Source organism: Lolium rigidum, chromosome 6, assembly GCF_022539505.1.
Source record: "Lolium rigidum isolate FL_2022 chromosome 6, APGP_CSIRO_Lrig_0.1, whole genome shotgun sequence".
NCBI classification, from domain to species: Eukaryota; Viridiplantae; Streptophyta; class Magnoliopsida; order Poales; family Poaceae; genus Lolium; species Lolium rigidum.
In genome coordinates this window covers 58469808-58481196 of record NC_061513.1, presented here as the reverse complement: position 1 = coordinate 58481196, position 11389 = coordinate 58469808, and the positions used below count along the sequence as shown (strand labels likewise).

Sequence of the window (11389 nt, the reverse complement as noted above, 5' to 3'; positions counted from 1 at the left end):
TCAGTCCTGCAAAAGTGATTGCCCTTGTCGGGGCGCGAAGGCAAAGTTGATATACGCGGTCGCAAGCCCAACCCAAGGCCCAGAGCATATCGACTGCGAATATACAGTTGTGGAACGCGCCAATAAAGAGAAAATCTTGTATTTTGGATCTATATATTTGCGGGTTTATTTGACGGTTACTACTTACGCCCACGCGTGATCTATATTGTCAAATGTAGACTCCGGCAATAGCTAGTTATTTACATCTTTATTAACTTGGGTTTTAACCCAACAAAAAATACAACCATCCATGTCGAAAAACCATAGATCATATCATATTAAGAGTTCATGATAATGGCGATGACCGTATTTGGGGGTGTGAAGGTAAAGATGATAGGTGAAGCAGGTTTAGAAGATCTTTGCGCTTTGACTACATCGGCGAATTTCATGTTTATGCAATTTAAAAAAAATATAAATACGTTGTGGTGAAATGTAAATGCTGGTAAATGGTAAGCCCCTTCCCGGCCGTCCATTTCCATTTTAACCCGTCACTGAACCTCAGCCGTCCATGCAAGTAAGAAAATCGCCCATTAATCCCGCCATTAATTGGAAGAAATCCGTTGCATGAGGCGGGGCCCACCGTGCGGCGCCACCTTCCTTGCTCTGCTTCCCTTCTCTGCCAGCCAGCCAGCGCAAGAGAGAGAGCAGCACCAAAGCTGGCCTCCCCACTCTGACAGCCTTGCTCTCCCCGCTCCTCCCCCAGCCCGCCCTATATCTCTCCCACCCAAACCCTAGTCCCCAGCACAACACCACCCGAGCTCCCTCTCTCTTCCCACCTTCTCTGTCCTCTCCAGCGCACAGCCTGCAAGAAGCTCGCGGAGATGGCAGAGGAGACGCACCCACAGGCGGCCCCCGCCGCCGAGGCCGCCCCGGAGGTGGTTGTCGCCACCGAGAAGGCGCCGGCGGAGCTGGAGAAGAAGGTGGAGGAGCCTGCGGCGGAGGCCGAGACGGAGGAGTCGGCCGCCGTCGCCGACGATGGCGGCGCCGTCGAGGCGACTGGATCTTTCAAGGAGGAGAGCAACCTCGTCGCCGATCTGCCTGACCCCGAGAAGAAGGCGCTCGACGAGTTTAAGGACCTGATCGTCGCCGCGCTCGCCGCCGGCGAGTTCAACCTCCCCCCTCCGCCGCCTCCGCCCAAGGCCAAGACCGAGGAGCCGGCCAAGGTGGAGGAGCCCGCCAAGACCGAGGAACCGGCCAAGACAGAGGAGCCGGTCAAGGAAGAGGCCAAGATCGAGGAGCCCAAGGCTGAAGAGCCGGCCAAGGAGGAGCCCAAGGCAGAAGAACTCAAGGCCGAGGTGGTTGCCGAGGCAGCAGCAGCTGCAGAGCCAGCCAAGGAGGAGCCCAAGGCAGAGGATGCCAAGCCGGCCGAGCCGAAGGCGGAGGATGTGGCCGCCGTGGTCGCCGAGGAAGTCACCAAGCCTGCGGAAACCGTCGCCGCAGCCACCCCAGAGGAGACGCCGGCGCCGGAAGCGGAGGCGGACGCGGTCGCGCCGCCCGAGCCGGTCTTCATCTGGGGCGTGCCGCTGGTGGGCGACGACGAGCGCACGGACGCGGTGCTGCTCAAGTTCCTGCGCGCGCGCGAGTTCAAGGTGAAGGAGGCGATGGCGATGCTGCGGTCGGCGGTGCTGTGGCGCAAGCGCTTCGGCATCGACGCGCTCCTCGACGCCGACCTCGCCTTCCCGGAGCTGGACAAGGTGGTCTTCTACCGCGGCGCCGACAGGGAGAGCCACCCGGTCTGCTACAACGTGTACGGCGAGTTCCAGGACAAGGACCTCTACGAGAAGGCCTTCGGCGACGAGGAGAAGCGGGACCGCTTCCTCAAGTGGCGCATCCAGCTCCTGGAGCGCGGCATCCTCTCGCAGCTCGACTTCGCGCCCAGCGGCATCTGCTCCATGGTGCAGGTCACCGACCTCAAGAACTCGCCGCCCATGCTCGGAAAGCACCGCGCCGTCACCCGCCAGGCTGTGGCGCTGCTCCAGGACAACTACCCCGAGTTCATCGCCAAGAAGGTAACGCCATTGTCTCCCCGGCATTGAATTGCTAGTAATTTAGAATACTATTACAGCTGCAGTAGTGATTGTGATTCAACATTTGTCATAATGTAGTGAATTCTAAATTTAGCTGTACTAGTAGCTGATTGCGCCAAAGATTCAGTTTCTATGCGTTCAACATTTAACGTTGAGAGTGAATGATTGGGTTCAAAGCACTCTGGTAAAGGGTAGTAGACCTTTATGATGTAAAATTTGAGTCCTGGTTTGAGTTGACTGGTGTCTTTAGGCGTGGGCGTTTGTAATCATAGCGCGAATTGGGGATCTTTTCCTTTTGTTCATACTTTAACATCTGACCTGGAGTGTTAGTTTACTATGCCAACTTGTCGTTGATTACCGTAATTTCAGCAGAATGGGATCATGAATCTGACTGGATCGTGGTATGCAGGTGTTCATCAACGTGCCATGGTGGTATCTCGCTGCCAACAAAATGATGAGCCCCTTCCTCACACAGCGCACCAGGAGCAAGTTCGTCTTTGCCAGCCAGGCCAAGTCACCTGAGACCCTCTTCAGGTATTGCCGGCAATATATTTGACAATTTGTGTTTCTGTTGTGTTGGATGATCCTTGAAGGATAATTCTCAATTGTTCTTCATCCTCTGTAACAAAATCCAGATACATTGCGCCGGAGCAAGTCCCCGTCCAATTTGGAGGCCTCTTCAAGGAAGATGATCCTGAATTCACCACCGCTGATTCTGTCACCGAGCTCACCATCAAAGCTTCATCCAAGGAGACCATTGAGATCCCTGTCACTGAGGTTGGCATTTGGCACATTCTGAATTGTTGCTTGCTTATGTACTCTTTCTATGCATAGGTTGCTCATACTTACAATTGTTCTTGTACATTGGCAGAACTCAACAATTGTATGGGAGCTCCGGGTGCTTGGCTGGGAAGTTAGCTACGGCGCGGAGTTCACCCCCGCCGCTGAGGGCGGATACACCGTCATCGTGCAGAAGACAAGGAAGGTTCCCGCGAACGAAGAGCCAATCATGAAGGGCAGCTTCAAGGTGACGGAGGCGGGCAAGATCGCGTTAACGATCAACAACCCTGCATCCAAGAAGAAGAAGCTCCTCTACAGGTCCAAGGTGAAGAGCACCAGCGAGTCCGTCTGAGGCATCCTCCTACAGTTGTTCATGGACCACCAACCAGTTCGCCATAGCACCGCCATTGGAGCTTGTTCCCTGATGATAGAAGAAGATAAATCTTTTTGTTCCGTTCTTTAATATTCTTTTGGTTTTGTGGGGTTTTTGGTTCAGATTCCGCATTTGTTTAATTAAAAAAAACCCAAAGTGAGCTTGATTTTGTGATAGTTGGGAGAGGAGGAGGTTGATATAATGACATCGTTGATGATGGTTGTTGATGAGGGAGGAGGGCAGATGAGGAGAAAGAAATGTGGAGCAAGTACTGAAGCATACAATCTGTCGCTCTGTAAATGTGTCTGTACATTGCATCTCTGGATCTTCCATGGATATGTTATATTTAGAAGTATTTGTCGTCATCATTCATCAATCCCATGTTACTCCATTTGTTGGTGTCTCCGTCTTCATGGCCTCTAATAATCAGAGGAGGCAGTTGCCTCTAATGAGAGAAGGCAGTTGTGCCCTCTCCCTATACCCTGAGGATTTGCCTTGCCCATTTCCAGCGGGCAAGGATCACCTTAGGGTCAATTGATCTTCCACAACCATCTTCAAGTCCTCAATATGGCACTTTTGATTGTCTTTGAGCTGGATGCTGAAGCAGCATTTCTCGTTGTGAGAAGGAAACCACATTTTCTAACACGTTTAGGCATAGACACTCTTAACCTGGCTCTACCTGGCATGGCTTCATCAGAAAAGAAACAAACGGCAAGAGGACAAGGCTGCAGGCCGAAGCCAGATTAGTAGGAACAAGAAAGCGTTTGGTGGTGGCAATGATGGAGGCATAAACTAATCGTGGGCGGAAGAACATCCAGCCGTGCGTAGGCGGAGAAGCCGGCCGTCCCGTTCCAAGGCTGTCAACCATGTCGTGTCCCCCGAAACAAGCCGCGGAAACCCAAGGGGAAAAGCGAGGCCGAACCCAGCTGTGTCGCGGATAAACAAGGCAAAAGAACGGTGTGGGTGTGGCACTGTGCTAGTCGCCTTTCCCTTTGACCACAGCGTCAGGGGCGAGTAAAAAACCCTACAACCAAAAGGGTGTATGCAGCCTCTTCATGTCATATTCGGACAGGTCGGCCATGGCCCATGCGCTCGGCTCGCCCAGCCGCCTTGTGTAATCGAATTGCTGTAGTAGCTTTATTTTCATCCAAGGACGGGAGAGCTTTGTGCCACATTTTTCTTTTGCCACCGACATGCTCAGCGTTCTTTTTTTTTTCTCGAGGAAGTCCACTAAATATGAACCTAAAAATTAATAAATACGCACTAGCAAACGGGCAAAGCTTGCCCTATTTTGATTTTTTTAGCAGATAGATGGGAAGTCGTCGTGATAGCATCAATCATCGTCAAAGACGAGACCACTAGATCAGAAGAGGCAAACTTGAAACCACGTCAACGAACATGAAAACCGTGTGGATCCTAGGGAATCTGTGTGACACATAACTCCACGCGTTCTCCAACGATCCTAGACGCATCACCAAAATGAGGATATGATGGAGAGGACCTTAGGGCATCTCCAACGGCCTAAACATACCGAGGTTGTCCAAATGTGTGCCCCTAGACATGGGGCATGACCCAGCGACGCAACCTAAACGGACCAAGTGCGGCGACCCATTCCCAACCCAACTTTAGGGTTTGTAGGGCAGACATCACTTTTGTTCGCGCTCGTCCCCCTCTTGACCCCCCTCGGCTCGCCCACTACTAGCACACAACCTAATTACTCACAAAATCCATCGGCGTTGTTGGGGCAACCCTACCATGCAATGGATGAAGTCATCGCCCCACTGCCGACCGCCGTCGCAAGGGGAAGGCCAAGGCCCTAGTCAAGCCAAAGAAAGAGCTAACGTCGGCGAAGCAATCTAATGAGAGCAAGAAACGTCCTGCTCAATGTGTTGCCATGAAAGCAAGGGCAGTTGAAACAACAACCGCCGTTGTAGCAAAGAAATAGGTTGAGATCGTCCTAGCCCTTCAGACCCAAGTGATACCTTCGATCCGGATTACGGATTGTAGTCATGAATATATTAGTACATGCATCCCATAAAGTTATAGTGCCTTTAGGCAAAGCCAGCAACTAGTCTTTTGCTTTTTCTCTTAATGAAAAAAGGAAACAAGCGTGATTTGCCGCATTGGGTTCAACCTCTTTAATGCGCATCATATCACATATTTTAGTGAATGTATTTAAGTGCATACCTAGGTCCTCAGCGGATGAGCCTCCAAATTGGTTTTGCTGAACCAAGCTTAAAAAGTTGTGCTTAATTTCATAGTTCTCCACTGCAACAATGGGCTGAGTTATGGGTGCACGAATAAAATTATCATTGGGGATAGCATATTCCCCAAGCTTCTTTTATGCCATAATGATTATATTTTTGGTATTTTCTTCTATGATTATAAAAGAACAAGTAACTATTTTTTGGATTTTCAAGTAAAGAATAAAATAGTAAACTAATAGTAGTAAATAAAAACTAAAAACTAAAAAGAAAACGACTAACAAGGTCTCTAGTAACCTTACCGGAATAGCGAAATTGCTTCCCCAACAAAGACGCTAGAAAAAGGGTTGATACCTTCGATCCGGATTGCGGATTGTATTATGATAAACTTTTTCCTAGAAGACCTAGGTTTAATCGAACCTTGGAAAATACTGCTAAAATGGTGTAAAGGAAACGTCTACAAGTTAGTGTATCTTATTTTTAGTTTACCGGACCTATCTAGTTTACTTTTAAGCGAGTTGTGTTCAATGATGGAAATAGGGTAGTGTTAAGGTTTCTCCTGCAGCTATGCATACATATATATAATCGAAACACATATGTGTAACAAATAAAATAGAGATAAGAGATTTGTGAGTAACACATCCATAAATACTCTTGCCCCTAAAGCCAGAGGGGACAAGAGCCTCTTGGTCCAACCATTGTCCTTACAGCCGCAAGCAACAATAGTTATTGAGTAAATAAATACAGACCAAAGCCTTAAGCTAGATGATTGTGTCATAATCCCCAATGAATCACTAAACATGTACCGTTACTTTTCCCTTTCCGTCACTGAGGTTTCAAGGTAGCACACCGTTCTCCACTAATCCCACCTATTCCCTTGATCGAATCGAATGATATGGGTACATGCGGATCACCGAGACGAGGCAAAGAGACAAGGAGACAAGATTGCAAAAATCATATTCAATCCTTACCCATATAATAAGGTTAGATGCACATAAATGCTGCGAGGATTCACCCCAACCGTAGCTCGTGAGGACTACTCACACATAATATCAAGATTAAATATAAAGATAGAAATGACAGGATGAGATGTCGCCTAGAGGGGGGTGAACAGGCGTTTTAAAAAATCTTACGGATTTGGCTTGTAAGAATGCGGAATTAAACTAAAGTTTATTTTACAAGCACATGTCCTAAATATGCTAGGCTCACCTAAATGCAACAACAACTAGAGCTAAGCAAGATAGGCACAAGATATATGTAGCACAAGTGATAGCAAGATATATGTAGCACAAGCACGATGGCTATCACACGGAAAGTAAACTCGGGTATAGAAAAAACCGAGACACGCGGAGACGAGGATGTATTCCCGTGTTCCCTTCCTTTGCAAGAAGGTACATAATGTTTGGAGGGGTGGAGGTCCCACGGAGGATTCCCCAACGCCACGAAGGCTCACCCTATTCTCCGAGCCAAACCCATGAAGGATAATGACCCTTTCCTTATGGTTAGCTTTTCCTCCACTCCGGAGATAGTAAACTCCAAAACCACTTCACAAGCTCCACGAAGGAGAAGCCCGGGCCTCTTCACAATCTTCCTTGAAGAGATCACCGGAGCACCAACCACCAAGCCAACTAGGAGGTCTCCCTCCAAGAGTAACAAGCTCACGATCTCTCACTCGAACTAATCGTGGTGGAGAGCTCAACACTATGCAATGATGCAAAGCAAGAACATTAGAGGTGTTCAAATCCTTCACACTCAAATCTCACCAAAGCAACAAATGCTAGGATGAGATTAGAGAGGAAGAACAAAGAGGAAATCAACAAATGACTCCAAGATCTAGATCCAAAGGGTTCCCCTCACTTAGAGGAGAAAAGGATTTGTGGGGATTGTAGATCTAGATCTCCTCTCTTAGATCCCTCAAGAATGAGCAATAATCATGGGGGGAATCAAGAGATATGGCAAGTTCTTCAAAGTCAACAATGGAGGAGAGAGAGTGGAAGAACTTAACCAACCCAAGGTGGAAGAAGGGATATTTCTAGCCCAAGGGAAAATATAACCGTTGGGCAGAACAACGGGCAGAAAAACGATCCAGCTGGTCAGCCGGCCGGTACACCTGGCTGGGCACCGGACAGGCCGGCGCACAGGCCGGCGCACAGGCCGACAGCGCCAACCAACAAGCCGGACGGGGTGTAGCAGGCCGATGGTGGCCAAAAGAGCCTAACCGGCGGAGGGGCCGGTCGACCGGGCGATGGGCCAGCCGGTCCGGCCGGGCCAGGGGCCGGACCATCCAGACCAAACCGGACCGTGCGCCGGGCCAGATCCGAGCGATGATGAAAACGTTATTGGACTGTGCCCGGTTGGCACCGGCGCCAGGGCCGGTGCGCACCGGACGAGCCGGTGGCAGGCCCGGCGGTGCCGGGCGATGGGCCGGACTGCTTTAGGCCAAAACATTTTCTTTTTCTTTAAAAGATAACGAAAAATAGAACCCCAACAAATGAAACCAATTTTGTTGGAAATATGGAGACTCCCCACAGAATATTTTTAGATGATTCTAGAGAGGGAGTCTCCCACCGTCAAGAAACGGTGAAGACGTCCAAACTCGAAAACGCAATAGAAGATGCATGTGGATTCCGTTTCGATGAACTTGGACTTGTTGTAAAGCTAGCAACAAGCTCAAGAACCTCACACGGAGAAACACCAAGAAGAATAGGGATATGCAAAGTATGCAAAGGATTGAGCTCCCTAAGACGATGTGATCAAGTTACCCAACCGAAAGCCCCTCTTGATAGTGCGGCTATCTATCCTATAAACTGGTCTCCCAACAACCACCTTGAGACCGGTAAAAGGAAAACCTAGCAAGGCCATACCTTTTCCTTGCGCATCCCGCTTGATCTTGATGATATCTCTTCAAGGTCCACTCAAGCCGGAATGCCTTACTTGATCATTGTTGCATTGTGAAGACTCACAAATGCTCCCCCATACACTATGATGGGAAAGCTCCATTGATGCACATCTTCACATGTACATTATCACCAAATGGACGGCAAGCTTCAAGCATATGATCCTCTTGAGATGCTCAACTTGAACTTGCCCAACTCAACCTTGATAACGATCACCACTTGACGTCATCTTCTCATGGGCTATATGAGATCTCACTTTTGATGCATGCCCATGGAAAGATACCTAACCCACATAGACAACATAAGGGTACATATATGATGGGTTAGTTCATAAAGCATAATTGTCACGGCTTACCATACCACATGACTTCTCGTGGCACATTCTTCATGCTTCATGTGTTGACCAATCTTGAATCTATTCTTCACTCTTTGTATTGGTCAACCGTGTATATTCTAATGCTCTATCATACTATCTTGAGGTGTATATAGAATTCTTCATTTGTTTGCATGCTCTAAATCTTAGTCAACCATAGCTCAACTTATGAGACTATCATGACACCTACTTAGAGCCATAACTTGAATTCTTCACTTGGAATCAAAAGCACTCAAGATCTTGAACATTCATTGCTTATCACATAAGCTAAAGCATGGCTAATATTGAGTTCCACATAAGGACTCCATCTTCATTTCTTCTTCTTGATCATATCACATATATATCTTCAAATCGATGATCTTGATGCCAATACACAGGGTATATCTTTATCTTCATGGCATCCATACTTGAATCCAACACATGGAATACAAGTAGTACCTACGGAATATTCCTTCATATAAACTCAATGAAAACATTAGTCCATAGGGGCTGTCACTAATTACCAAAACCATACATAGGGGCAATATACCCTTACAAGAAATCATTGTGCAAAATACTTAGATCGAAATCACAATATTCATATAATGGTCGCCAACTCTCAAGGAGATCTATTACAACGGTGATGCCTATGGCTATGGAGGAGATAGGAGATGGGATGGATGAACTATGGTGGTGGATCTCAATCGGTGTGGCGCAGATGAATCTAGTGGATGGTGGATCTGTTTGGCGACGAATGGCTCTCTCTTTGGCGTCGGTCCCTTCATGAAACTTATAGGGTTTGACCTCGAGAATGCAATTGCAAACGATACGGGCGCACGGTACGGGCGGGGCTTGCCCGTTAAAGCCCCTGGAACCGCCTCTTCAAGCGTACTCAACTTTGCTATGTTCCTGACGCGATTTTCTTCAGTAATTGCAGGTACATTTGTCATTATGACGTGATTTACTGCACAACATCCAAAGATAGCAGAGATTGCACATCTTTGCATTAATTAGTCATTAGTGGCAAGTTGAGAGGTAAACTTAGTCAATTTCTAGACTAAGCTAAGGGTTTAAACGCGAGAAAGAGTGGCATAATCACATCCATCACCAGGCGAATGCAAACGTCTTCTCCAGACGTCGTCCATGACCTACTCCTGATGAAGCAAGAGGTGCTCACCACCTCCAGGGGCCAGGTCACCGGTACGTGCCTCTTCAGCAAGCCTGGTCACGTTCACAGCCGCACAACCGCTTCTTCGAGCACTGCCACCAGTGGCACCGGTGGAGACGCTATGTTCCATCCAACACGTCCCCTCCTCCTCCCATCTTGACGGGATTGGCATTGCTGGAAGTCTCATCCTTGTAGGGCAACCTGGAAGTGCACGACCTCGACCTGAAGCGCACCCATGTGCCCCATTGGTTCAGGCCCGGAAACTGGCAAGAGGCCACGGGTGACAAGGGATTAACTTATCAATGCCTACGGGTTGTAGACTAGGGTTTAGTTGGAAGTAGAGGGCAAGTAGATCTCGAAGGTTTCAGCCGAAAAGTACTCGACGATTATGAAAACTAGGGTTTGAGAGACAATGATTCGATGCTTTCTTTGTCCCTCGACTCCCCCTTATATAGGAGGTGGAGCCGAGGGATTCGTATTGTACAAGTTACAGAGTCCGGGAGGGTTTCCAACTCATCCCGCAAGATTACAAACATCATCTTCTAATACAACTCTAACTTTCCTTAATATCAACTTGGGCTTCCGATTCTTCTTATTCTTCGAGTCGTGGGCCTTCAATAAACCCCGGGTACTATCTTCGGCAGGCCCATTGGGGATGCCTATGTCAGTAGCCCCCGAGATTTTGCTTGAATCGTAGAGTCGGGGAAAATCTCCACTGTTTATATTTACTCGACAACTTTAAACTTCTCTATATTTCTTCATATGAATTTCTATATTGTACAGGGATAATGGTAGTTGGGGCTAGTTCATCTGACGGATCAGGTACTAGTTAAGCTGCTCTAGTGGCAATCCGCAAAAACCTACTTCAAGATCACGTCCCCGGACATGATCTCGGGATGCTGGTGTAAACTTCGACAGGTGCCGCTTAAGGTCTTACCATTCGTCGAGTCCCGAGTCATATTTATCGGGTACCTAACGCGTCCGTTAGGATTTTTCTTCGTATCTGTTGATACGGATAGAAGTAACAAACCGACGTCGGAGACGGCGCCACGCCACTCGGAACGGATCCGGGGTCTTACCTTCGCAAAGTTTTGCGGCATTCAGAAATTGTTCGCAACTTTGGCGTTACGAGAATATATTGTCGAGTGCTTATTCGGCTGTTGGAATGGCACATTTTATTGAGTCAACGGATGACTTATATTGCTCTCCCGATGGGAGTATATGTAGAGTTACTTATAACTCGAAATATACTCTCTTGTTCTTCTATCTTTCTTTTTTTATAATTTCATCGGGCACGCGAACAGCGTTCCCGATGGGAGTAGCCCCCGAGGCTACAGCCAAGGACTTGTGCTTGGGTGTAGGCTCCACGCCTTATGCCGCTATATTTTCTTTCTCTCCCGAAATTTTCAAATCTCTCGGGTGCGCGAACAGCGCTCCCGATGGGAGTACCCCCGAGGCTATGAGCAAATATTTGTATTTGATCATAGGCTCACACCATTTCTATTTTGTCTTTCTCGAATTTTTCATTTTTCCAAAGTAGCCCCCGAGC

At 48.1% G+C, this 11389-nt stretch overlaps 1 protein-coding gene across 1 annotated transcript; it reads left to right on the top strand.

Moving 5' to 3' along the window:
• The first annotated feature begins 705 nt into the window (after window positions 1-705).
• LOC124662387 (patellin-3-like) lies at window positions 706-3586 on the top strand. Its single transcript, XM_047200231.1, has 4 exons — window positions 706-2048; window positions 2476-2600; window positions 2702-2843; window positions 2938-3586. The coding sequence occupies exons 1-4, from the start codon at window positions 861-863 to the stop codon at window positions 3196-3198; spliced, it is 1716 nt and encodes a 571-aa protein (XP_047056187.1). The 5' UTR covers window positions 706-860; the 3' UTR covers window positions 3199-3586.
• The last annotated feature ends 7803 nt before the right edge of the window (window positions 3587-11389 follow it).